The 27,924-nt window shown below is 37.6% G+C and overlaps 1 protein-coding gene across 3 annotated transcripts in view; it reads right to left on the bottom strand.

The window, feature by feature from the left end:
* The window catches only part of cttnbp2 (cortactin binding protein 2), an 83,136-nt gene that overhangs the window by 2,409 nt on the left and 52,803 nt on the right, over positions 1 to 27,924 (bottom strand). For 2 of the 3 annotated variants that reach the window (XM_088645458.1, XM_088645457.1), the window contains exons 6-21: positions 26,458 to 26,557; positions 23,640 to 23,790; positions 19,828 to 20,082; positions 18,068 to 18,185; positions 16,998 to 17,264; positions 15,090 to 15,185; positions 14,471 to 14,550; positions 10,293 to 10,379; positions 10,102 to 10,201; positions 8,716 to 8,871; positions 7,989 to 8,176; positions 7,188 to 7,366; positions 6,597 to 6,802; positions 4,075 to 4,254; positions 1,720 to 1,780; positions 282 to 411 (exon numbers count right to left, since the gene is read on the bottom strand). In XM_088645458.1, coding sequence (XP_088501584.1) covers positions 282 to 411; positions 1,720 to 1,780; positions 4,075 to 4,254; positions 6,597 to 6,802; positions 7,188 to 7,366; positions 7,989 to 8,176; positions 8,716 to 8,871; positions 10,102 to 10,201; positions 10,293 to 10,379; positions 14,471 to 14,550; positions 15,090 to 15,185; positions 16,998 to 17,264; positions 18,068 to 18,185; positions 19,828 to 20,082; positions 23,640 to 23,790; positions 26,458 to 26,557 — 2,354 coding nt within the window. The remainder of the gene's footprint in view (positions 1 to 281; positions 412 to 1,719; positions 1,781 to 4,074; positions 4,255 to 6,596; positions 6,803 to 7,187; positions 7,367 to 7,988; positions 8,177 to 8,715; positions 8,872 to 10,101; positions 10,202 to 10,292; positions 10,380 to 14,470; positions 14,551 to 15,089; positions 15,186 to 16,997; positions 17,265 to 18,067; positions 18,186 to 19,827; positions 20,083 to 23,639; positions 23,791 to 26,457; positions 26,558 to 27,924) is intronic. The other variant, XR_015941206.1, reaches the window with a different exon arrangement.

Here is a 27,924-nt window from a genome sequence, read left to right on the forward strand (position 1 = left end):
AACAACCATACAGGCTGTATAAAGTAATTACAAAAGTGGGGCTATTAATGCCAACCGGGTGCAGCAACAAGATAAAAGCAGCAGTATGTGACATACCTTTGTCAGGAGAAACAAAATTCATAACTGCAAGACATTTCCATGTGATTGGACTTGTGATTTCATTTGCTAGGGAAAGCAGGTAAAAACCTCACCAAAACATACTGTAAAACTGCAGGTGCAGTTTCAGAAAGCAGAGAGTAGAGATAAGATTCTACAATTGTGGAAATGAATTGAGGGCCTACCTTGCTTATGTCCGGCTCAGACTTACTGGAGCACAAACTCTGCAGCTCCTGCATCAGGTCATGTTCATCATCAGATGACAGAGAGAATCTCTGGTCCAGTCCCACAGTTCTTTGCTGCTCCTTGTCTGACCTGTGAACACCAAGTGCTAATTAGTTCACACGAAGGAATGTCACTTATGCAACTTATTTTTGTGTTTTTCCAAGTTCAAAATGCAGAGCTCAAAATAATATTTTATTTCTAAATATTCTTTATTCTTTATGTTTTACAGCATGTGTCTTGAGAAACATTAATTGCCAATAGTTTTTTGCTGTACATTGTTTGTACATTTGTTGTGAAATGCAACCATTTCTTAAATGATAATAATAACTGTTGCTGAAAAGCTGGTCAGCACTTTAGTCTTTTCTCACATTGACTACTGTAACACTATTCATAGGGATATCTAAATCCACATTGACAACAAACTACAGTACAGTATGTCCAGAATTTGGCTTGACTAGGAATAGTGCAAAAGATCACATTGCTCCTATCGTGGAGTCCTGGACAGGCTTCCTGTCAGGTTTTCGTGTGGACTACAAAAATCTCTGGTTAACCTACAGTATAAGGCTCTGCATGGCTTTGCACCTCAGTAGTCTCTTACTATCGTCCTACTCCACACCTCGAAACAACCTTCATTACACGAAGTTCAATCCATCTAATTCTGGTCTCCTGTCTGTCCCCCAAGCCCTCTATACTCTATGGGTCACAGATCCTTCTCCTGTTCACCCCAAAGCTCTGGAACTGTATTCTAAGGATATTAGAGAGTTACTCTCCCTGAGCTCTCAGAGCTAGACTCTAAACCTTTTTTTAGAAGGCCTTTAATTTAACTAGTTCTGTGTGTCCCTTAACTTTCCTGTGGAATACATGCTCCCATTTACCATCTCCTCTCAATGTCTCAATGTATATACTGTATTATTATTATTATTAACATTGAACATCAACATAGCAACTGCTTTACTGCCCTCTGCTGGTCCCTGGAAACAAGGCACATTATCCTAACATCTGGAGAACTTAGTTGAAGCACCAAGTGATCTCCTGGTGTGTCTCTGAAGTATCCCTTGTTAGATTTAATCTCAAGTAACATTGTTTCTACATATTACTAAATCCAAAAAAGTAACATGTATACATGTATCAACAAACTGTACAAATCAGTAAATGCATTCAAACCATCTGAATGTCTCTCAAACTGGAACAAATTCAAATTCTAAGAGGATTTTAGAATTTTAAAAATAATCTTTAGAGGTCTGAAAGACTCAAATTTGTCTTTTACTTTTTGGATGCAATAATATCAAAGGAACTGCAAAAGTTACTACAGTGCATACTACAATCAATATTCCCTATGTACAGGTGACATAAATCACCTATACCAAATCCCACTAGGAAATTTTTCTTTGGGCTTACATCTGTGAGTTTGAGTTCATCCTGCCGAAATGAATGTCTAAGTCAGTCTTTGACTGTGAACCTGGAAGCAAAGGAAGACAAAGATGAGAGTACTGTATATCACATCTTGCAGTGTTGCTGTCTTGACTCTGTTAGCGATGTTCTGGTTAGTGATCCAAACACCTGTCAAAATGTTAAAGTCTTCACAGGTAGTGTAATTCTACAGTTGTGTAAAAAGAAAACTGCAATGAATACAGATTTTAGTGGTAATTGCATGTAAATATTCCAAAGATCCTGTTGTGTCAATTCCAAGTGCTAAAGACACCACTGCTGGCTACCTTATGACTTGGTAACAGCAGCCATCTGATAGAACTGAAGTTTACAACAGAGTGAACAAATAGCCAGACACCTTCTTATAAAAATACGTCATACTGTATATAAAAAAATATCTTCAATACTCTCCTAAGGCAAAGAAGAGAAACAGGCTTTATTTTTCAAAATCACATTAAAAATAATAAAACGGTTTACAACTCAACAGAACCATACTTCACGTGTTATCAAATTAAAAAAAGATATTTATAATAGTCTAGACCAAGTAAAGTTATTTATTACAATTTTATTTTTCCTGTTTTTCCTTTTTTAACATGATTCAATCTCTCTCATTGGAACAGAATCTTGCAAAGAATTTCAAATTAAAACACATTTTAGATTTTGTTTTTACAAATATAATAGGTCACAACAGGTAGAAGTGGGGGAATTATCTGAGGTGTGTTGCAGTTCTATTGGTTCACCACAGGGCTGCATCTTGTTCCCTTTATTAGATATTTTGAACACTAAAGACTGTCAAATACTGTATATATATACACACACATCTTATTAAGTTTTCTCATGACACAAGCCTTGTCAGCTTAATAAAAAACACAGAATATCAACTCCGAATGTAGATAGATAGATAATACTTTATTAATCCCGTAGGGAAATAGTCAGTTAAGTCATAGAGAAATATGCCCTTTCTCTATGACTTAACTGACTAGTGAGATGAACTTTCTCTGGAGTAGAAAGAAAATTTAATTTCAGGAAAAACCTCATCCCCCTCCAACCCACTGTGATAAAGAGTCACTGAGCCTGTAGATTTTACCAATGATTGCAAATGTTTGAGACTCGTCATAGTTAAAAATTTAAGGAGGGACAAATGTTGTGAAACTGAAAAAAGAAAAAAAAATCCAGAGGAGACTAGAGCAAAGGAAGCTTAGCTTTTTTTAAGGTAGAAAGAACATATTTTAACATTTTTCTATTGATCTTTATTGAAAGTATCTTAATGTGCTGTTTTATCTGTTGCTTTGGTAACATCACTAAAGCAAATAGTAATAGGTTAAGGAAAATAGTGAACATACAGTAAGTACTAAAATCAGTGAGGGTGCATCAGATCCACCTCAATGCACTCCACAAGCCAAGGGTTCTAAAGAAGACTACTCCACTAGTAATTCACTCTACTCCCATCTGGAAGACACCTCTGTGCTTCAGGATGTACAACACGTGTGACAGATCTAGGAAACTGTTTAAGTATATCCCCTCTGCAAGTTCACTTCTGAAGAATGTAACATAATTATGTCAATCTTTCTTGTGCTAGGATGGTTTCTACTGTATGTTGTATTATGTTGGACTCTGCCAAGAATGTCCTCTAGGGACTAATAACAAAGACTGAATTTGAATTGGAGGTCTCAGGAGAGACAGGTCATGGGTTTAAATCCCAGGTGGAATAATGTGGCTGAGCAAAGGTATTTCACACAAAATTACAACAGCACATTTGTCAGCTGTACAAATGGGCAAACCCCAGGTTATCCCGTTAAAATAACAAATGGTTAACAACGTGCTGAGGAAGTGAAGACTCACACTTAATGATATATCTGCACGTCTAGCCACAATAACCTGGTTTACCTAAGAGGTCTGACCCAGTACTGACCCGGCTCCAACTCGCTCATCTCCCGAGATCTGATAAGCATATTTCGAACAGGGTGGTTCTGTGGCTAAGGCTCTGCACCTTTGGCTGGAAGGTTGCTGGTTCAAATCCTGCAGCTGGCAGAGGAATCCTACTCTGTCAGGCTCCTGAGCAAGGCCCTTAACCCCAGCTGCTCCAGGTACACCATATAAACAGCTGACCCTGTGCTCTGACCCCAAGCATCTCACTCCCTGTCTATATGCCTGTGTGTCTCATGGAGAGCAAGCTGGGGTATGTGAAAAGACAAATTGCTAATGCAAGAAATTGTACATGGCTAATAAAATGATCTTATCTTATTTTTTTCTCATCTTTTCTTCCGAAAGCCCCCTCCTGCCTGGTCTAAGAGCCTGGAGCCTGCCCGGTTCACATTTCCTCACCTTCCCTCAGAGTACTGGCTGTGCCCCAGGCCTTTGAGAGGCTGCCCTTCTTGCGGGGGCTGGTGTTCGCCTTCCTCCAGGAGCCGATCTCTCTGCTCCTCTTGGTGCTGCCTGTACCAGCCGTGAACGCCGGCAGCGGGAAGCAGCCCCCCTGGAACTCCGAGAGATGGTTTTCGATCTCTGCAAGGATACGCAACCCACCACAAATACTGTAATAATAACGGCAAAATCAACATGCGCATTTACAAATCAACCAGCAAACGACATTTTTAGTCACGTTGCAGGTGGAAAGGCCTGCAGATGTCAGGTGTTGTTATCTGCTGGAGTGTGTAAGTCAGAATGGTAGGAAGCAGCAGGTGGTGTGTGTGTTGTATACCCGTTCGTCAATCAGAAGACCCCGTTACCTGCACTGGGAGACAGTGTGTACAAGCTATGGCTGACTGTATGTAAGCCAACATACAGTCTGAAAGCCACTATTTAAGGGAATTCCAATTCTGTTTGAATTTTATACACACCATTAGTGCTTTCAAATGGCAAATTAAGCAATGCTTCATACAGTACCAAGCAAGTGCCTAGCTGCTGTTGTGATTCAGCCTGCTTTCACACCATGCAGTGCCACCCTCTTATAATGGGGGAGCCCAGGCCGTAAGTGGGAGGCTGGGCTGTGCTTTGCATTATGATGAGAATTGGCATTCTTGCTCCAGAAAGAATTTACAATGCCCTTGAGCCAAAATGACAGATGACATTTAATATAAACCACCATTTCAAATGTTTAAAGTTCAATCCTTGCTATTTTTAATTTTAAATTGTGTATTTTTATGTCATTAACTATAAATAACACTGAATCCAAGGAATATTATACAGTATTGCATCGTTCTGTACTTCCTGATAATTTATTTTGACTTTTAGAAATGCAGTGCAAGAGAAACTAAAAGTACTCTATGTTACAGTTTTAAATTGAATATGCTTAATGCACGGTTTTATAGTATTGTAAAAACAAAACTGACTGGCTCCTTTTGTAAGCTGATATTGTAACATGCTGAGTGCTTTCTCTGTTTGACTGAAGGTTGGAAGGTTTTACTCCCTTAAGTAAAATAATGGATGATAACTATGTATTGTACTGATCCTGAAAATAAAACTGTCTTGATACATATAATTTAGTCCCAGTGAAACAGACCTGTTTTGGAACAAAGAAAAGACTGGGATGATTGAACACTTTCCAAAAATAATTAATTTTCTAGCCTTCTTGCATCACACTATGATATAAGCTGACTGAAAGATTACTGTATTTTAAATTGCTAAGCATTCACAATATAGACATATATATAGTTAAAATATGGAATTTCACATGAACCCTTTATGATCTAGATACACCGGTGTTTTACTACAGTATTTTGTATGCTGCAAAAACTATACAGAAAATATCCATAAGGGAGAAAGCCCTTTTACAACCTTATCTACAGTGACATCACAAGGAAAACAGCAAGTATCATCCCACAGCTCACAACTGACAACTGACAACTGACAACCCACTGTAGTGCAGCAGGAGTGAGCCTGGTAAGTACCTGGATGGGGCACTTCTGGGAAAGCTAAGGCTGCTGCTGGAAGAGGTGTTAGTGAGGCCAGCAGGGGGTGCTCACCTTGCAGTCTGTGTGGGTCCTAATGTGCATCACTACAGTGATGGGGACATTATACTGTAAAAAAGGTGTCCTCTTTTGTAAGAGATATAAAACCAAGGCCTGACTCTCCTTGGACAGTTGATTTAATATATTAAAGTCCAGCATGACTGTCTGTGCTCACAATTATTATACCAGACTGGGATTCCCTGTTGACATTCCTATGGAAACCAAGTGAACAGCACTGTCTAATTCATCATCTTTCGTGCAGCACCTTTCTTTAAAATGTCTGCCCTGGTGTCAGTCTTACTGTGACGATATCTTGAATATATCTTGAAGCCTTTCACTTGCTTTTCACAGTATGTGCATCTTTTGAAAAAGCTGCTGGAGCTTTTCATTTTCATAAAGTTTCATTTGAACAAAGATTTTCATATTCTGCCACTTGCCTTGCTTCACTTTGCTTCCCCGTGACTTCGAGTCACATTGCATTATGATGGAACAGGAAGTCACAAACTTACTGTGTTAAAATGACTAAAACAGGCCACATTATAAAGGGATAGTACTGTACATACTGAACTGTCCACTAAAATTAACATATATGAACTAGCTTTTGATCCTTTAAGGTTCCTTCATTTCGCAGATCACATTACAGTATGTAATATAAGGTAAGACAAACATTCATAACTTATCAATTAAAAAAGGAGTGCAGTCCTCCTTATAATATACTATCCAGCAAAGCTTATTGCTTTAACCCCAGCCCAGCCTTTTTAAAAAGCAATTTTTAAGGTAATAATGTGGCAGGAAACAACCCCCTCTGGTGAAACTATATTGAACATAGTCCATTTTCAAGCCTCTGCTCTGAATTGCTTTTGTCTGAGATGGAGTTTGAGTGGGAACAGAATATACCTGGCCTCGGCAGTGGGCAGGCCGGGAGAACAGCTTTGTTGACCAGGATGCTGAGAGCAGCTTTGGCCACGGCCTGCTGCCCTGAGCTGAGGCTCTTGCTGCTTGGAACTTGGCGCTGTGCTGGAGCCCTCCTGACTGTCGCCCTGGAGACAATGACTTCCTGTACCCTGGGAACCACCACGGCATTCCACAGTCTGGACAGCCACCTACACACACAGACGCACACCATGGTTTAGCGCTCCTTAGAGCCACATTATTTCAGCTACTACAAAAACATGTAAAAAGTCTTCACACAGTGGGATATCCATAAGCCCAGGGCTGTGGCTTTATATATATATATAATGCAATGGTAGTTTTTCTGCAAGGTTGCTCACTTGAAGAGAATTAAAACTAACATTGATTTACATACTGTACATGTAAACATTACATATAAACACATGGCTCACATTTTAACAATCCATCTGGAAAAGTTAAAAGTAAATATCATAAACTTTCTTTACATGAATGGCTACACTCCATCATGTCATTGTACAGATATGTACTGTATTTCAAACATCAGCAACAGACAGGCGTGTGTGCGGACAGACTCACTTTACAACTGCAAGGGGCTGTCCTGGAATGACGGGGCAGGAGAAGAACATGTGGGGTCCAATCAGGGCTTCTGGGGTTCCCAGGCGTGACAAGCAGGAGTTAAGATGCTGCCACACGGAGCAGATCCACGCCACTGTCTTACACAGCAGGTCTGATGTTGGAGGAATCTGACCCTTCATCTTAAAGAAAGAAACAGACTCACACTCATTACAAAAGACTTTTGGGATCATCTCCTATTAGGTAAATGGAACTGTTTCTGATTAGCATCTTCTAACAGCTCTCTTAATTTGAACCATTCCATTACTAGCGTTCTAGTAGTTTTAAAACCTTAATAAACAATGCATTAGAAATGGAGATGATGCACCCTGCAGAGAACAGTTTGCTGTGCTGCACAGATTTATTATTGTACTGGTGGTTTCAAAAGCCTTAAGATATTTTCTGCTACAGCACTTAAGATATTTTCTGTTACAGGTAACTAAAATATAATCCCGTCCTGATAATTAGATATTTTCCACAACCCTGTACAGGGATACAGTACATTGCACGAAGGTCCTCCTCATCGTTGCAACTTATAACTCAAAAGTATAGAACATGAGAGCCAGTCGGAATAAAATTTAGTACTGTGGACTGGGAGGCCATCTTACTTTACTTGAGAAGGTTTTTCCTTTTGACGTCACTCTTGACGAAGCGCGTACTGTGGCACCGTGACCTGGTGTGTGACTTTCACAGTGTACTGAAATACTACTGTCCATGTTGTCGGACAGTGTCCTTCCCCGGTGGAAGGCGGACAGCAGTTCTTACCTTATGTATGAGCTTCCTCTTGAGGTGTCGGTGTAGGAGGCCGTGGAGCGGTTCCGAGTCCCAGCGCAGCTGCACCCAGCGGAAGTGCTGCTGCATCAGCAGCTCTGCGCCATGGAGGCGTGACTTTGACAGAGTCCCGATCAAGAAGCTCTCCTCCTGGAAGTAATACAGGCCAGAGCTTTCCTGAACTGATGGGAAATATAAAACACAGTGAGGTTATATAATTGCCAGGTGGATTAAAGTTTTCTTTTTAGTCAAGAAGGTTTTGTAATTGAAGCAATTATTATTGCCTTGTTATTTTTTTGGTAAACGGCATGGATAGTATATACACATGTTGCCGTCATCAGTGTTCCCTACAGGAGGGCTTTTGAAAATTTTCTCTTGAAATTAAAGGGTGGCATTATCATGGTGGAACGTCTATGAATTCAAGGGTAGCATAATCATGGTACATAAGCTTTTTACATGAGGCTTAAGCACATGGAGGTGCACAGTGGGAAAGGACATTCTCTTTCTGCTGTGCTACAAAGAGGCTTTTTTTGCCAGCCATCTTGTTAACTCAACTGTTCTGTTTGTTCTCATGGGGATACTACAAATTACAACTCTGGATTAAAGCCCTGCCTTTTGTCTGAATTAATTATTTACAACACTTTACAGTAAGTGTGGCTGCTCTCTATATTGATCGATGATGTGCTGTGTGGCGGTTGGCAGCTAACAGCACAGCCCTCACCAGGGTTCACGAGGAGCGGGCTGCCTGAGCCCCTGTTTTCCAGGCCTTCACACAGGTCACCCAGGAGCTCAGACAGAGAACCTGCTTTCTCCAGGCCCTCCAGCACAACCACTATGCAACTGCTGCCAGCCTGCTCCTTCACTGGGATCAGAAAACCTGAGACAGAAGACCAGGGACATGGCACAGAGAGTCACACAGACAGACAGATAATGGGCCTTGCCTGTCATAAGTAATGTATGTATGCATACTACCATCTGCTGTACCTACAACATGACCTCCACACTCTATCTATTTTTATATAATTTCTTGTGTTATAGTAAATTCTTTCTCTTCTGTTGTATTAAGCGTTCTGTTCTTCACAATGCACTATATGTCATACTTCAAAGGTTTATATTGTCACACTGATTTAATCAGATAAGCTGGTTCTTTTTCTCATTTAAAATTAATGGGCTATGCTGAAGTAATGTTGGAATCCAGTGTGCAGGCTTAAAGTTGCAACTGCTGCCAGCTATGAAGACAAATGTTATCATGTTAACTTTCTTTAAATTGCAAGGCTGTTAGCAATGTGATTTCAAAACCTCAAAAACCTTCAAATAACTAAATACAAAATTAATCTTACAATAACAACAAGCAAAACCTAATGTACTCTATCTCTAAACTAGTTCTTAAATCAGGCTTTTGCCATCTGTCTGACCTGATGAGCGAATTCTTTCAAATGAATCTCAGATGCAGCCGCTGCTTTCTTGTACAATCTCACAGAGATGATTACTGTAAATATTCCCTATTTCATTCCACTTCTAGCTCCCCTGCTGTTCAAGGACTTAGCAATCCCAGCTTCCTTAACACTCCCACATAAACAAAATCCCATGATAATGAAGGACTGCACAGCATATATAATCAAAAAGCTTAGGCGGTAAACATGAAGACTATGTGATGATAATGTAGCTAACTCTCACATTATACTATCATTATACATTATACTATAATGTGGCACCATATTTAGCATTGCCTTTATCTGTATAAATAAGCAGCATCCTTTTAATAATTCATAGCCTCTGTATTACACAGACTTCTGAAATCCTCATTTTGAGCATCCAGTTCTACATTCCTTGTATGATTATCTAAGAAATGAACCAGATGATTAATGGACTGAATAAAACATTGTTAAAATCACACCCTTGCCTCCCTTGAAGTGCTGGCTTAACAGAACACCATCTTTTATAGAAGGCCACAAGTATTGTAAAACATCCCTGCACAGAAGCAAGACCTGAGGACAGCCTTGAAAACACAAGGCTTCATTCCATGATTTATGGTGTGACGCTCTTAGCGACTTTACTGAGACAGAATACATGCGAAATCTGATGCTAAAAAAGGGAGGCTATTTACCACAGTTGATGAAAAACTCCACCAACTGTTCCTTTGATAAGTTGGCATCCACTTCCAGTGTGACAATGTCGCAGCTGATACCCACTGGTTTTTGCTTGTGCTGAGAAGAAAGAATAGATTATATACCTCTAAACATATACTGTACACAGTCCACAGCAGAATGAATGCACTCATTTCTTATTTTTTATTACCTTTATATACTGTGAAATCTGGTTGGCTATGTACTCCTGGCAGCTTCCTTCTGGCCCGTGAAAGATGACATTGCGGTATTGCTCCACCTATGGGAAAACAAATACCATATAATACCATATCTATACACTCAGATGATAGTTATGAAATCACCATAAAGTAATATTTAGTTGTGACAAAAATATATTTATTTGCCAACATCCTGTCATGAATCCTTCCCTCAGTTTCTTGAAACATTTAATCAAATGTTTAGATACTTGGGAACATAACAAACCTACAGTAATGTAAGCGAGTTATGTGTGCTTCTATTCAATTAACAGTAAGGCACCAGCACAGTCCTCACTATATATTATCAATATTTATTTCCTCATTATATTATTTTATCTATGAAAGCTTTTACCTAAAAAGGTCCAGCATTGCAAACTTTATTATAAACACAAAGCACAAGCTAAATCATATGAACATAGAGTTGTGACAAGAACGATGATACATCAAATATTAAAAGTTTCACATGAAGGTGGAAATCCTTCAGGTCTGCTATTCACAAAATTGTTACATCATGTCTTAAAAACATCCATGATGTTCACAGGAGGAATGATAACAGAAGTGTCATGTCTTTTAATACAATCTTAGGTTGGTTGTAATCAAACCTACAGTAGCCTGAGACCTCGGTTCAAAGTGTGTAGTTTGCTTTTAATGGTGCGCAGAAATACATTCACAAGTTAAGCGCTGTTATTTATCATGAAACAACTGCAGTACGGGTGACTCTGCACTTCATCATGTCTGCTTAGTCACGGGGAAATGTAATGTGACCACTGCTATCCTGAAGGGCCTGGAAATGAGGAACAACACTGTAATAACTGTGTTGATGGTGTTCTTGTTAAATAGCTAACAAACCTTTATTTGATAAAGCTGTTAGAAAATGGATGGATGGAAATCTCTAGAAGATATTCCTGTTCAAATTAGTAACCAATAATCAAGCGAGCATGATAATGAAAACTCTTTGAGTGACAATAAACATCGATTGTAACATATCAGTTAGCTCAGCCCATTTAAAAGAGAAGTGGTTTTGCACTTCTTTCACATCCTGAAGCTCATTTTCAGGTAAGTATCTTTAAGCAGTGCCAGGTTGTATCAGTCGCTCTGATGCTGCAGCCGAGTGTAGGAGAAAGGATTTCCATAGAGAAGCACCAGTCAGGTGCAAGCCAGCTCCGCTCAGTCATATGCTGTCGTAAACTGGTAAGTTAGTTTAAGCATTAGAAAAATTTTATTAGTTGTCTAATGTACAACATTGAATGGTTCATGCCTTTAGTGCACATACGGTACCACCTTTTGATGGGATTCCATTACCTATTAGTGTACAAGAAAGCCCTGTTTGCTATGGAGACATATGGATATTGCAGTTACTTTACATCATATGCAAAGCATGTGTATATTTCACACTGAGAACAGATGGAACCTATTCACACAACTGTTTTTGGGTCAGGAATAAGCTCCTGGCTGCATTGTTATACCCAAATCTAATGGACAGTTCAAGAAATGTCTAGAAGAGAACAGGTATGATTGATGTGAGGTTGTAACCCTTCTGTAAAGAGCCCCCTCAGCTTCACTAACAGTTAATCTGGCAAGTGTGTGTTATAAAGATTATCGCATCACTTTCATCACCAGCAACATTCGATCCTTCTACAATTATTTGTACCTTTTTAAGTACTAAACACTGAATCACACAATTAAATTGTGAAAGGAAGTATGTTTAAATAATATTTGGAGAACCAAAAAAAAACAGCACTCAAATTTCCCAAAACAGAAATGCAAAATTTAGAAAATAACCCATTATTTAATTTTTTGTGATATCATAAAAGCACTCAAAAAACAACTGGAAGTCTTGAGTCTTGAGATCAGTGTATAAATCCAACTACAGTGTACTACAGTGCACTACTTTTTTGAGTTTATACATATTGATAAAAATTCCTTCATTAACTTTTTAAGCCACATTTAATACATGAGAATGTATTTCAACATTATTTTGCTACTGTATATTCAAATACATGGACATGTTTTATCTTCAGTATCACAGTGTTTACTACAGTCTACACACCAGATAACCACAAATAAGCGCAGTTACTGCATTTCGTTAGAAATAAAACTCATTTCAAAATATACTGGTGGAAAAAAAATGCAACCATTTCTGGAATGAGAATACTATAGTTATAGCTTATTTACTTTCACAAAAAGTTGTCAATTTGTTTTAAGCCCAATGACCTGCAATACAGCTTGTGCAGTGAGGCATTGCAACTTGCTAATCACACAAAAGCTCTTTTACCCAACGAGGTCCAGGTGGAACAATGCCTGATCAGGTCAACTTTAAAAAAGCCATAATTCACAGCTTAGGTCACTGCAAGAAAAAGGCCACACTTAGTCAGTAATTCTGTGCATTCCATAATGTCCCGAATGTCACCAGAAGCAAAGGAGAGGGCCATTGGCATGCTGCAGGCAGGCATATCATATGCCAGCATTGCCAGACTATGGAGTAGGCTGCTCCACTGTGTCCTGACTGCGGAGAAGTTTAGGCATGACTGCGTTTAGTCCTGACTGCGTCCAAGATCCGGTCACCCTCGAGTGACCACACTAGAGCAGGACCAACTGGTCCACCTGAGAGATCGTTTCAGATCTGCCTACCATACTGCTGCTGAAACTGCTGGCAGACACAATGCCCGCATTAGTGACAGGACAGTGAGGCTCCATGCTGCTGGCCTTATAGCAAGGCGACCTGTCAGAGGCCCTCTGCTCACACCTAGACGTCACACCCGACTGGCTTGGGCCAGACAGAGGCTGTGATGGACTCATCAGAAGTGGCATCAGGTCCTCTTCACAGATGAGTCACTCTTCTGCCTGTTCCACGCAGACGGGAGGGCCAGACTGTGGAGGGGGAGGTGTTGCATTTCTTTTTTCCATCAGTATACATTTCCTTTTTCCATCAGTATATATATATAGTATCTTTAAAACAAATATTTGTTCATACTGTACTTGTAAATTGTCTGGAGTTAGGGAAGAAACAAATTATGCACCATAATTAATCATATTCCTAATAATTACTATTACATTATTTGATTCATAAGATATATACTAATACTTTCTTCTGAATGTGAAAACCAATGCATACAGAGACTTTACAAAGGCCTGTGGTAGTTGATATGTTACTCATGCTCATTGAAGAATAATGCAGTTTACAACCTTAAACACAGCAGCTGTAAAGGTGTCACCATGGTATACTTGTGTATCAACCAACGTCTTATAAAAATATATGAAGACAGCCAAAAAAACATACTAAATATATAAATATTTGGGTGTATTTAAAAAACATTACATCGTTTTCATACTAAAATGACACACTTACAGCCATACCAGACTTATGATTTAAAAACTACACTTCAATACAGCTTCAGTAATCTTAGTAGTCAGTAGTTCCTTGTCATTCCACACTGACTTAATTATTTTCTCACCTAATACTCAACCAGCTAGCAGCTACTTCTATGTACAGAGCCAGTAGGGGGCACACAAGGATTAAATAATTTATCCACAAGAACTGACATTTCTAGGTTTTTGACATTTCTTGAGTTTTGCTAGCGATGAAAAATGTGAAGAACATGAATCAAATTTAAAAGTTGTTCAGAGACAAATCTAAAATCTAAAACTACTGATGTAGATACAAAGATGCTTGTTCAAATGACCGAAGAGTTTTGTACAACTAAATAAACAAAACCAAGGCAAAATCACAGTACTGGTATTTATACAAGTTCCTTTTACTCTGAAATACTTTGAAAGTGAATTGTTGACTTTAATTGAATTCAGCAACTTACAGTAGGTCTGTATATAATGTGTTTTTTATCAGAAACAGCAGAAAGCAAGATGCTAAATCTCAACAGCTACTGTATGTTGTCTGAACATTATTTTTGATTACACTGAAATCAATAAAAGGACAACTTGACTTAAAACAAAGCCATGCCAAAATACATACAGGTAGCAGAATCTTGTTAACTACTGTATACTGTATGTTCCTGAATTCTGCTTTTCAACACTCCAACCAGTATAAAACGTTTAACCTATTATGATATCCTCAATAACAACAGAATACTTTCACATCAGGTTCTATAAAAGTCTCCTGTGCTATTGTGCGTACCAGCCGAATGCAGTTTTGAAGAAACTTGAGTGGGATCAGAGATGCATATGTCAAGTCATCGAGAGATGATTCCAACAAGCCTGTCAAAAAATAAATCAGCAGAAGAATGAGTAAGTCACCTTGCATCTTTGAGCCTTGAATATGCAGTTTTGCTGCCAAAATCTAAATGGAAAATGCATAACCTTTCAAACCATCAACTTTCCAAACACTCTTGAAAAACAACACGTACTGTATATCACCCTTACTTCCTGCTCTAGAAACTACGTCAAATCCAAAATAATATAGAGCAAGCAATCAAATGATTTATAGCTTTATTATTTGCATGGATTCCCAAGATATTGAGTTCAAAACAGAAAGACTTTTAAAGGCATTACCATTGGATAAATAAACATTAATCATATGTGTAATCACAGAGAATTATAAAATAGTTGTGAACACATGGAGTAATCTGAAAGTACTAAACAGAATCATAAATGACTAATTTTTATGAGATGTTTTGCAAAGATGAAACAAAGAGGAAATAAAAAAAGTTTATGCTGATTTTTTACATTAAACCCACTTTCTAGAATGCAATAGTTTGGACAGGAATACTCTACAGAGATAAAAAGAACAAACAAACCTTTCAGTCTCACTGTGACACACTGAGTGTGACACTTCCTTACTAACTCCCAAGGAGACTGAGCTTGATCCTGACCTGGATACCAAGTAACATCTCCTAAAAAACATAACAGTTTATGCCATTGTAACCCACCATCAGAGAAGATTTGCTCCCACATTGTTTATATGCTACAATATTTATTATACTGAATTAAGTACTGTTTGCTTCACCTACAGAGGGTGTGTATGGTAAATGTGATTCCATACTAAACATGACAAATGTCGATGACAAAAAGGCACAAGTACCCAAGCTTTAATATTCCAAGCTAATTCAGGGGAGCAGAGCACTAACAACGTGGAATAGCATGTGTGTATCTTTAATTGAGCCAAGTTCCCTTACCCTTCTCTCTTGTCTCATACATAATACATGCACTTCCTGCTGTCTGTTTTTCATCTGAAACATCAATTAATTCCTCACCGCAATCTTTCCTTCTTCTCCTGTATTGTAAATTGTTTTCTACAAGTGTAGTCCTCTGGACCCCAAAGCTCCTCACATACAGAGCAGCTAATGTACTTAAAACCTTCATATTTTCCTGATAGGAACGGAGTTTACAGAAAGCAAAGAATGATAACAAGCTTATTTGTAATGGATTTTCTAAAGCTTTGTCCGAAAACATCATACATAATTCACAATCAGGGGTTTTCACAAGATGTTTGTCTTCAGTTATAAAATCAGTTTTACTGTTATCCATAGTTAAAATGTATTATAGTTTTGCTCTACCTATTGACTGAACAGCAAAGAAAACTGAGTTACAATATGGAACCACATACTCATTTTTATATTATATCTTATATTTTTATAAGATATTTTAAGTAAACATGCTCTTGAAATTTGCAGTTTGCACTCGAATTGATCACATCCAAAATTCGGAAAACATCCAAAATTTAAGTGCTTTTAACATTTATTAATGAGATTGGGATTAAGAATATCATTGTTGATTTGTGAATATCTGAAGTGGAATTTTGTAGCTGCATCCAAGCTCAATTAGGCCTCTTTAGAAGAGGCTTTCCTCTTGGCTCTGTCCATCTCTGGCTCTGTCCCAGAATGCTTTGCCAGTTCAATGGGCAGTCTGCAAGCTGCCTTCAGTGCAGTGGAGAAGAGAGGTGCTCATGCACTGGTAAAACATTGCTGCCAATCCTAGTGCTAAGAAAAGCTATTGGAAAGCACACATTTCCATGAGCATATCCAGCTCTGTATCTTTATCAGAAAAGCAGCAAAGTGTTTTGACTTTATAAGACAATGAATCATGAATTTTCTAATTAAAAAGAGAGGAGGCAATTGAGCAAGCTTGCAGTGCATTTAACAAGCCACCCAAAACTGTGAATTACCCAATGTATTATTGTACCTTTTAGCTTTCTATTTTTAACAGAAATATTTTTAAAATCTCAAACAAGGATACCTACATAAGGTTTGTGAGTATGAAATTAATAACTGAAAAATGTATTATCATTTTTGAATCAGTTCTCTCCAGTCACTTCCAGTTCACTGTTGCTCTTTCAGTTTCTGAGATTCAGAACTAAAATATTCATATTACTGCTAATACCAACTGCTTCTTGCAAGAACAGAGTAAAAAATAACAGACTCAGCCAGTGGAAAAGGGGTATTAATGAAAACAAGAGGTATAGGAAAAAAGGATAAGTCTTCTAATTGAGTAGGAATACTAGTTTTATAGTCTTTCTGCTGTTGTTTAATTCTGTGGATTATGGAAGGCACACAGTTCAACATATTCTTTCATTTTCTGATTATACAATAATGGTGTGTAAACCTTTGGTTCACTATAAATGATACTGTATGTTACTCTGTTGGTTTTTGCACAGAAATTGTAATAGGGGTGCATAAAAAGGATTATTTTAGTTGGTAACACCTTACCTATCTGGACTGAAAAGATGCTTTTTGCACTCAGGCCAATGGGGGCATCCATATTGATATTTAGGACCGAGCTCCTATCTTCCCATCCACTTGAAAGAAAGTGAAAGTGGTTCACAACAACCTGGGATATGCTTTTGGACATGTCTTCCCAGCTGGTATGTTTCCGAACTATTACAACCCCTATAGTGATTTCATCTTCAGTAATATCCACTGAACAGATCTGTTCATCTGTGCTCCTGTGGATCTTTACGAGAACCTTATATGAATCTGTGAATAGAAAAGTTTAAAAGGTGTGCTTTTTAAAGTATCCTCTGTATCATACTTCCATTTTCTTCCTCTAGAAAAAAAGATCCACATGGGACACATTATATAAATGGGTATGTGAAGTCCCAGCCTGTTGTTAATTTGATGTTAAACAAATGGGTCACCTCTTACTTTCCAGAAGTATTTTTGTCTAACTAGGTCACTTTTCAATGCCCTTCAATAACATATTGATTCCCTTAACTGAAGCACTGTGTTGAAAACATAATTTTAAGCATCCCTGTTCGATTAGAAAGTAAGTCTGATTCAGGAGAACTTTGTGATTAGGTCAGCTGTCTGACTGTTAGCTACATAAGGACAGGAAACAGCTGGGAATAACAAAAGATCTTCACTTGCTCAGATTATAAAAAAGTGAAAGACAGCTGCGTAAACATGACTTATTTCTATTTAGTGCAATTACTGAGACAATCATAAAAAGACTGAAATTTCTAATTTTAATAAAATGACAGCAAACAGATAAATATTTAATATAATCACTGTGTGCTGAAGCTGTCCTAAAAGCTTTGCGTATCTCCACGTCCATGTTCATCTTCAGCATTCAGTTTACATTTATCAGGGTTGTCAGTGCTTCCTGAACTAAACAGATGTACAGTATGTCTTAATCACCCATTTTTAGATGCAAAATGAAAAACTAGAATGAATCTAGCCTATAACAACTTTTAAAATGGACACTCTCCCAGCCCAGAATGCCCAGTTTGGCTTTAAAAAAGCACAGAATCGAAGGGTTACTATGCACCGGAGAAACTCACACAGGTTGTCTAAAAGATCCTTGCAGTCATCTGTAGCCACATCGTGGATGGTTCGGTTGCACCTGTCTTTCTTCTCAATATCTTGATCTTTGTGGCTACACAAAACCTCTAGGCAATTCTGAAAGCAAAAGCAAAACCGCACATGCTGTTCACTGTAATATTTTTTTTTCCTTTTTTGTGGCAAACATACATCTGTTTTAAATTATGCAGTTTAAAAGGCATCACTCACGAACTTTTTGCATTGCATATCATATCCTACCATCACTTCAGCAAAATATCTACTGTACATCTTTAGAAAGTGTCTGCCTAGACAGAAACTAAGTAAGAAAATCTACAGGTAGGTCTACTGTATTTAACAATGAAGGACAGAGGACTTGAGATGAAATTTAGGAATATGGAATGTTATCTTGTGACTTACACGTTACCATTGTTTCCTTGTGTTGATCACAACCAAAAACTGACATATCTACATTGGGCACACATCAGTAAATAGCAGTACAAGGTTGTACAAGAAGAAGACATATTTCCTTCTGGGAATGGATGCTGAGATTTGATATTAGCATTGTGGCATTATGGTTTGAAATCATTTAGTTTAATCTTGTTTCACAACAGATTTCCCCTTTAACATCTTGCTAGCAGAGGGAATGTTGAAAAGGCCAAAACCATAAACCTCTAATGAAATTACTTTTAGTTTTTTAAAATCTTTTTATTTGTACCTACTCAACAATGTACAGTGCATTAGGAGAAATTGAATTAAAGCATGTACTCCAGATCTCAATAGCTTTTTTTGTGGTTATTAATAATTGTATTACTAAACTGGTTAAATACAGTAGAAGCCTTTATTATGGTAGCAGTGTTGAGTACTGGTTATAGGTTTGTAACCAACAAATTATGGGATATGCCAGTCTTTCTCTTGTGGGATACTCTTGTACTTTGATGCAAGATACGTTACTTGTACTTTACTTGCTTCAGTAAATACCCAGCATCAGAATTACAAATATTAGCATTTGTTTGATAAAAATGTCAGCCAAATTAATAACATATTATAAAATAAGTTTAGTATCTGCCCTAATACATGTGGAAAAGCACTGTCGTTTTACTTTACCTTTCAATTAATTTCTCAACTTTAAAATATCTCAATTGCTCTGGAGAATTCGAATCTGAGCTATTTAAAAAAAAAACTCCAGTCCAATAATTTCAATTAATTTTATATTGTGCTTATGTTGCTTCAATATTGAAACCCACCTTTGTTATTCTCTTGTGTATGGCTTTTAACAGAATACTAGGATAAAACAACATTTTTACCTTTATTCTCTTGTCAGAAAGCCTACAATATGTTACTTGTCCCTAAAAAAATCTGTTGGAAAGAATGAAGGTTAGGGACTAATGGGAGGGATTGTGGGGTACTTCAGGTTGGGCAGTAATACAATAAACTATACAAATGTATAGTATATAGATTTTAAAATGGCATTCCATAATTCCATTATTTACATTCATTTTAAGTCAAAAGACAAACTGTGTTATATTTTACTGTATATAATTATGCATATACAGTACAATATACCACCACTACCTTTCCTGAGTAGCCATGCACACAAGCACATAAAGGAACTGTCTTTTAATCAGGAACTGATTTTATGAAGTATTTTTCCCAAACAGCATGATTTCCACACACAGCATGATCTATGTGCCGCAGTGTGATTTCATTAATACAGTCCCGCTGCTCTCTTTCCTCCTTCAATGTGCTCTGGCTGACCGACCTTAAATCCCTTGGAGGCTGCGATGTGGGCAGCTGTCCAGCCGTCTCTGTCAGCGTGGTTGATGAGGTCGCCAGGCAGCCCAGGCCTCTTTCCCCAGGAACGGATGATCTTCGTGTAACTGGAGTGGGGGGGATCAACACTCCTCTCCAGTTCACTGGCAGAGCCTCCGTTTTTGGAAGAGTCATAATACATGAGGAGCATGAGGCTGCTGACATCACCAGCATCAACAGCTGCATGAAGTGCCGTCCAGCTGTCCTTAATAAACACAAGAACAAGGAGTGCCACAAGCTTTATGAAGTGCTTCTTTCTCTTTTTGTTTTGATTTTGAGCTCACAGAAACCTTATTATAATGTTAAAAATAGCCCAGAACATCCTCTCTCTGAGGGAACACCATGAATAGCATCCACCCAGCTTATTATGATGATGTAGTCCTGTTGTGAATACTATACAAAGTTTGCTCCGTTCCAAATATGAACTGCTGACCAGGAAGAAACACTATCACTATCAAAGAAAAAACTGGGCAAGAACCAAATGAAACAGTTATGACAACAAAAATAACAACTTCACTGTAACTCCTGCAGTTATCTTCTTCTAATGTAAGCACAAGAGAGAAAACCTTAGAGACAACTTTAACCCTCTGAGCAGCATTGAGATAATATTTAATAACCCACCAGAACAACTGTGCTCTTGGCTGATTTTGCTAATTACATGACATTTTTAACATCACTAACAATACTGTTTTATGTAGCTTGCTTGTAAAATATTTTAGTATTCTTTAAGCATCATTTCAATGTCACTGTCCTTACTCTTTGTGGATAAAGTCATAATTCAAAATATACAGTAGCAATGTCACTACACTACTGTTTGCCCGCAGAAGAAAATTACAGTAAAATTTTAAAAAGTTAATATTATGAGTACTGAAGATAATAGTATTATTATTATATATTTGGAAACAATGAATTACACAAATATATAAAAAAGTGGGAAAGGGCCAATCAACATGTTCTGACAATGAAAAGGGAATCAATGCTGTCACAGTTCTTGCACAAGCAAAATGTAGTCCAGCCATGTAAATAAAGTTCACTGGGAGGTCAAATTGTGATCTTACACTTCCTCTCTCCTACATACTGTATAAAAACTTTCCAGCTGCTCTAACTCTCATAACTCTGTGAGCATCATTTCTAGTGCCTTTCCCTGGTTCATTCTTTTCATCTTTAGCCAGCGTTGTCTTTTCCTCAGCCAATCAAGTTAACACCAAAGCAGTATTCCTTTATTCAGTGGCTCATTATGTCATTAATAGAAACGGAGTGAGCTCCTCAGAAGAACAGTTTCTGCAAATGAGTGCAACCAAGTGATTTTAACAGTGTATCAGCCTCCACTAGCCTTGTAAAATAGATCTTTTGGCTACATTTAGACCTGTAAACAAAAGACATCAAGCCTGGAGACTGACAGCAACTCGGGAATCGTTAGTGTGGAAGACAAGTCGAATGCTTTGTTACCTAGATAGATAGATAAGACTTTATTGATCCTGAAGGGAAATTGATGTGACCTACAGTAGTCACATCCAAAAGCACATTACTCATATACATCTAAAAGCATTCCCAAAACATGAGGTAGGCACTGGGTAGACCTGAGTGATTGACTCAGAAGGACACAGGCAGTTTTCTAGACTTTTAAATGAAGTTTAAAAAGGATCAGCTCAAGTGACCGACACTGTGGATTCAGGTTAGGTTTGATTGGCTACTGTAAATTGTCCCTTTCCAGATGGCGTTTTGAAAGTTTTGAAAATTCCTGAGTAGTCTGCTCCAGGTATAAAATATGGTATTGTTCAGTAATGTGAATGGGGCGAACAACCTCTTCTCATTTATAAGAACACATAAACGGTAACAAACGAGAAGGCCCCACAACTCATCAGGCTTGTTTGGTTGCTAGTAGCTAATTGCTACCTCACAGCTGATTAGCAACTAGTAGTACTACCACTGAGTTTTTCAGTCAAGGGTGCTTAGGACATGGCTGGATTCCAGACCATCAGCATCATGTTGCCTAATTAAGAAAGCTTTAATTAATACAATTAGACTCAAGGAGCTTTTATTCTTTTATTTTCTGCTACCAAGGGCAGGACTGTTTTCCTCTGAATGGGTCTAATCATTGCAGACTCTCTGGCCGTTTGGAGGAAAGTCAACCGCTTTCTTGGCAGCCCCCCAAAATGTCACAAACTTTCACTGATTTGGAATAATTTCCTCTTACTGATGGGCTCTCTGCCCTTTACCTGCCCATACCAGTCTCCAATAAATGCTCATCGACCAATGCGCATTTCAGGAACTGAGGGGTTTTCCCACTTCATGTATTCATCAGCCATTCAATCCTATGCAATGGCATATGATTCCAAAATCTATACAGTCCTGATTAGAGTGCTGTTTTCTCTTCCCATTAAAACCTCACATTCATCAGAACATCAGAAAGGCCACATTTAGCGAATTCCAAATTATTCATCTGGCACAGCCAGACCACCAAAGCTTTGGAGCTCTGCAAGGTTGGCAGCTGGTGCCCCGACTTATCCCTCCAAACAAAACTGCTATGAGAAGTAACTGGTAAGAGGGAAATGGCGATCGTGGAAAAGAGGAAAGCTGGCATGGCAACTCAGTGGTGAGCTGCGTTCTGGGAAAATTGGCCACAGTGGTAGACTTGAGTGTAAGTGTGTTTGTATCTGTCTGTGCGTGCCCTGTGATGGACTGGTGTCCCAACCAAGGTGTCTACTGCCTTGTGCCCGCTGCTTTCCGAGATAGGCTCTGGCTTCACCGCGTTCCTGAATTGGAAGAAGCATGCTTAAAAAAGGATGTAAAAGAGGAAATGAATGCAAGGATGTATATTAATGAGAATGGGAACTCTACTATTCATCTGGGTTTTCATTTGTTATTATTTTTCAGAATGTTTTAGCATTTGTTATTCAAATGGAGGTTGTGTGTTTCAATGTGAAAATAAAAACTACCCATTCCTTTGCAGCTTACACATACTGATGCAGCTACAGTAACTACTTGAACTTCATGAAACAATGTACTGTACCAATACTTTTTTGACCCCACATATCATATACATTTAAATATTTTGCATATCTTTGAAAGCATTAATTTTGTCAATAATAATGCAGAATTCGCTAAATTAAAAGAAAACAAAGTTTTCATCTTATTAAAAGCAAATACTTAAAATCTCTGCTAAATTCAATCTCTGCAAAAGATAAAACAGGTTCTGAATATCAACATTCTGTCTTCAACTGTGTTCATGGCAGGGAGTAACCAGATGTCACTAATTTAGGATTAATATTATTAAATAATTTTTAAAGATAATTATGCAACTGCAAGGGAAAAATGTATAGAGATGACTAATTCTATATTAACAGTATCTAAAGAAAGATTTCATGAATTTAAAATGAATTAATTATGTTGCCATAGGAACTCACAATACCTTAGTTCTTCTCTAGCTTTACTTTAAAAAGGCCAATAACAAAAAGTTAAATTTTATTGAAACACTGTATGTTTTAGAATTTATTCAAAATAACTAGTATAACAATTTAAAAATCTAACAAATGAGAAATAAAAATGGTAATAGCTGAATAGCACATCTTCATAATAAAAGACAAGTTTGTAGTTTTCTGGAGTATTTTATTATAGTTAGGGCTAGTTTTCTAACCCTGATTAACCTTTTGAATTATCTGATGAAACAGGAAAAAATCAATTCTTGATTTTTCGTTGCAAGAAACTATTTTACAGCTAAGCCTTCGAATGCTTTTGAAGAAGGAGGCAGATATGACTTACTCTTGTTATCACTGTGCGTTCAGCTCCTGCAGCCAGCAGGAGTCTCACACATTCAGGGCTCCTGCTGCCACTGGCTAAATACAGAGGGGTCTGTCCTCCCTGTGCAGCCCAGTTCACATCAGCACCACAGCCAGTTAACAGCTCAACACACCTGAGGAGACAACAGGACACGTTTAACCAGATACTCAAGTGTTAATACAGTACGAAACAAGTATGAACATGTCCCACACAACTGTTAAAATAGGGGTGGGTGGCTACTAATTCTGATTCACACAAAATACAGACTAATTTAGTCTGGACTTCTGGAGAGCATCAATAAATAAACCTATACTACCCATCCTCACCTATAGTACAAGGCTCAGCACCTCAGTAACTATCTGAAAATCTCGCAATCCTTGTTCATCTAATTCTGGTCTCCCGTCTTTCCCCTTGGCCCATCTACACTCTAAGGGTGACAGGACATTCTCCAGCTACGCCCCAAAGCTTGGGAATTCAATCCCTAAGGATATTAAAAAGTCACCTTCCCTGAGTGCTTTCAAATCAAGATTTAAAACCTTCTTCAGAAGGGCTTTTGTTTAACTAGCTACGTGTCAACCCCTTTACTTTCCTATTATATTCCAAACCCTAAATGTAACTCTGTAACTCTGTAACAATCCATTCATTGTGTATCTTTTTTTCTGTGACCCATTTTTAAAGGTGCTATATAAAATAAAGTTTATTATTAATGTTATTATTACCTAGCTGTTGTAATAAAATATATTATAAATGACTCCTAAATAAGGAATACTGCAGTGCAAACACCCCCGGTTATCTAACAGTACACACAGCTATTAAGTCTCATGCATCTATTTTTGTAACTGTGAATAATCAGATAATACACCAGTGCAATTTTTTTTCTTTGCTTAACTTGTGCTTCCTATCAGAGTTGAGGAGTAACACTGTTCATTACATCTCTAAAACAGGACACTGTGATGTCATGTTCACTCATTTTGAATGTACCCATTCATCACAAAAGTAGGATATGACCAGTGTGCAGACATCTGAAACAATGTACCATTATGTTCTACAGTATATGCAGCATTGGGTGGTTTTAATAACAGAAAAGGAGTGTTTCAGGGAGGACGGGACATGTGACTGAAATGTATTTTCTATTCAGGAAAACTGTCACGTCCAGCTACTCTTTCTCAGAAATAGGAAACATATCATTTTACACAAAGACTGTAAAAGTGGCAGGTGAAATACTGTATAAGAAGATCTGGATTAAATACAAGACATTCTGATGTACAAAAGGGCAGGGTTTTGCATGCAGGTAACAAAAACATAAACAATAAATACAAAATTGGGAAACACCGAGATAAAAGAGGGGACCTACAGTATGAACAATGCGTAGGTGTTTACTGTATATTGACACATCATTTAAATCTTCTAGAAAAAGTAATTAAAAAGCAATCAAAATGTTAAGGTTTGTTATCCCTTTATTTTATAGGGGATGTTACATTAAAATTGTATAATGCACTAATAAGGCCTTATTTAGAACAGAAGAGCAAACAGTGTTCTACACTGACAGGATGAAGGAACAGAAATATTTTAGTCTTGAACAGTGAAGATTTCAAAGGGAAATCATTAAGGCATTGACAAACTCAAACCAGAAGATATCTTCAGAATGAACAGTGAAATACCATCTACAAAGACACAAGTGGAAATTACATGGAAGCAATTTCAACATTTGTAACTGAAAACAGGAGTCATTTCTTTATCCAAAGGATTGTGGGAGCCTTGACAAGGAACAAGCTAGTCAGTCATGTTGTTGAAGTCAATACCAAGGCTTCTTTCAGGAAACAACTGGATGAGATCAACTAGCTTTCAAAAAGGGCCAGTTGGACCAAATGGTCTCTCATTTATAACTATTCTTACTGTATGTTCATACTGTGTGCTGCATTCATTTTATTTATTGTATTATTTCAGCTGAGTTCTGCCCTAATGTTAAGAAGAGATCCCTACTAATGTACTAATATATCCCAATTCACCTAAAACAAGCTTACAAAACATAGAAATGTATTAACATATTAATATAAAACAGCAATGAGCAAATGAACAAAATTATTGTTAAGGCAAAAGTGCAACACTAAAAATACATTTTGTATTATATGTATGATCAAAGTAAAATCCAACATCCACTGTTTCACAAACTAATAAACACATCTAAACTTGCTAATAAACACAAGTAAAGTGCTCAGGATATAGAAACAATAAATAAAATAGAAAATGTTTTAACCGCCACATGAAATGCAGATAAAGTGAACTGTAACTGCCTCCTGAGTGAGGACTTCTTCATTAAAAACTACATTAAACACCACAATTATAACCTTAATTTTGGGATTTTTATCACCCCCCCGGTGAGTTCGTAGAAAATACATTTCATTGCCAGAAACTACTGCTGCATGCTGTATTGTTGTGCAGTTGATAAATAAACTGATTGATTGATCGATTGAACTCTTAAAGGACCTATGGTGTGAAGAGGTTTTTTTTGACAAACCTATGAAAAAAGAAAAGAAAATGGAGAACAAACACATTTAGCTGCCCATCTGCGTCTGTGGCACCAAAGACTTACAGACACAGATGGGCAGATGTCGCCTGTTCTCTCCCTGTCACTCCGCAGGTGTCAGGAGTGTTACAGCGGCATCAGACAGAAGACAAGGATTAACGCAAACAGCAGCTTTGGCCAAATCCGACACTAACACGACAGCTAGAGCAAACAAAACACGAGCCAAAAGGGTAGCGTCGTTATTCGTTAAATTTGACGATATCTTTCACCAACCTGAAATGACCATGAGCAGCAGCTTTATGTAAAGGTGTAAATCCGTGTTTATCGGGTACATCAGTGCGAGCTCCTGCAGTCAGCAGCAGTTTAACACAGTCTATAAAAAGACATCCATACGATGACATTAGAGACAGAATTTGTAAGCATCAAACTACATTGATTTAAAGGAAATTAAATCATTAAAAGGACTGATTTAATCAGCTTCCAAAGACACCAGAAGAGCCAGAATTATTTATATGGAAGGTGGCCATAAGCAATCTGTATGTGCACTATATCTTATAGCTGTAGATAACACTACACATCAAAGTAAATGCCCATTAACGAAGCTAACTCTGTGGAATGGTAAAATGGGTATATATGGGTAATGTGGGTCTTAATCCTAGAGTGCAGGCCCAAATCTGAGAGAACAGACCTGTAGTATCCAAATTCCACCATAAGAAAGGCGAGCTTATGGCTGACTATGCCCATGTAGACTCCACAATAAACGTCGCCAGGTTAAAAAATTAAACATGTTTTATTCACATTCACTTTGGTTTCGTCAACAAACATAAAAAAGGAGACGTGTTCCACAATAACAAAACTATTCCTCAAAGCTCAAGTGAACCAAATACACACCTACACAAGCACGTCAGAACTGTTGTGCTCTAATTTCCTCTCCGTTTTTTGAAATCTAAAACTTCTAGAATTTACATTAATGAGCACTGGCGGTTGGCCATCTTAAAGGCATACGCACAATTTAAGAAAACAAAACAGGGTGGTTTTCAAATAGTAGAACATACAGGATTGTTTTTAAAGGAATATAACCAAATTAAAACATCACATGGCTCCTACAAGACCCATATAATATTGAGACCCATAATAAGAAAGTCTTTCTCATCTGCATCCTAGGGTCAAATAAGACTTTCTATTCATTTATGTTTGAAGGCAGTGGTAACAGACAGTACATACAAGGTAGGCTACAAAAAGTACAGCTAACAGAAAAGATAAGAAGTCATTGCTGTTGAAGTGACTCATAATGCATTCTGAGCATTTTAAACAGGTTGGTTTCAAGAGACTCAAAGGCTTTGTGTTCCTTATTTATTCGTTTTCATTATTAGGTACACAAAGGAAGCTGCAAAAACCAAACCAGAAAAACCTTTGAATGTGCAATAATACATCTCCTCTACTTTAATGATTCGGCGATCAATTGTATTTTTTTCATTCTTTTCAGAATATATTATGGAAAACAGATTAACCTTTCTGAACATTACAATGCATAAAGACTGTTATACTCAACATGGGATAATAAGAAGCTGAAACAGCAATGAATTCTGGTGCTTTTTATGAGGAACTGAAATCAGCATTATATTAGGTACAGATTAAGATAGAAAAACTATTTTATAAGCACACAAAGCTGTTTTAACAATTGCAATGGGAAATTAAAAATTTAAGGCTTGGGAAAAATTAGTACAAAAGTTGCTAAGG

The sequence above is a fragment of the Lepisosteus platostomus genome, chromosome 9 (genome assembly GCF_059453375.1).
Source record: "Lepisosteus platostomus isolate fLepPlt1 chromosome 9, fLepPlt1.hap1, whole genome shotgun sequence".
In the NCBI taxonomy this organism is placed as follows: domain Eukaryota; kingdom Metazoa; phylum Chordata; class Actinopteri; order Semionotiformes; family Lepisosteidae; genus Lepisosteus; species Lepisosteus platostomus.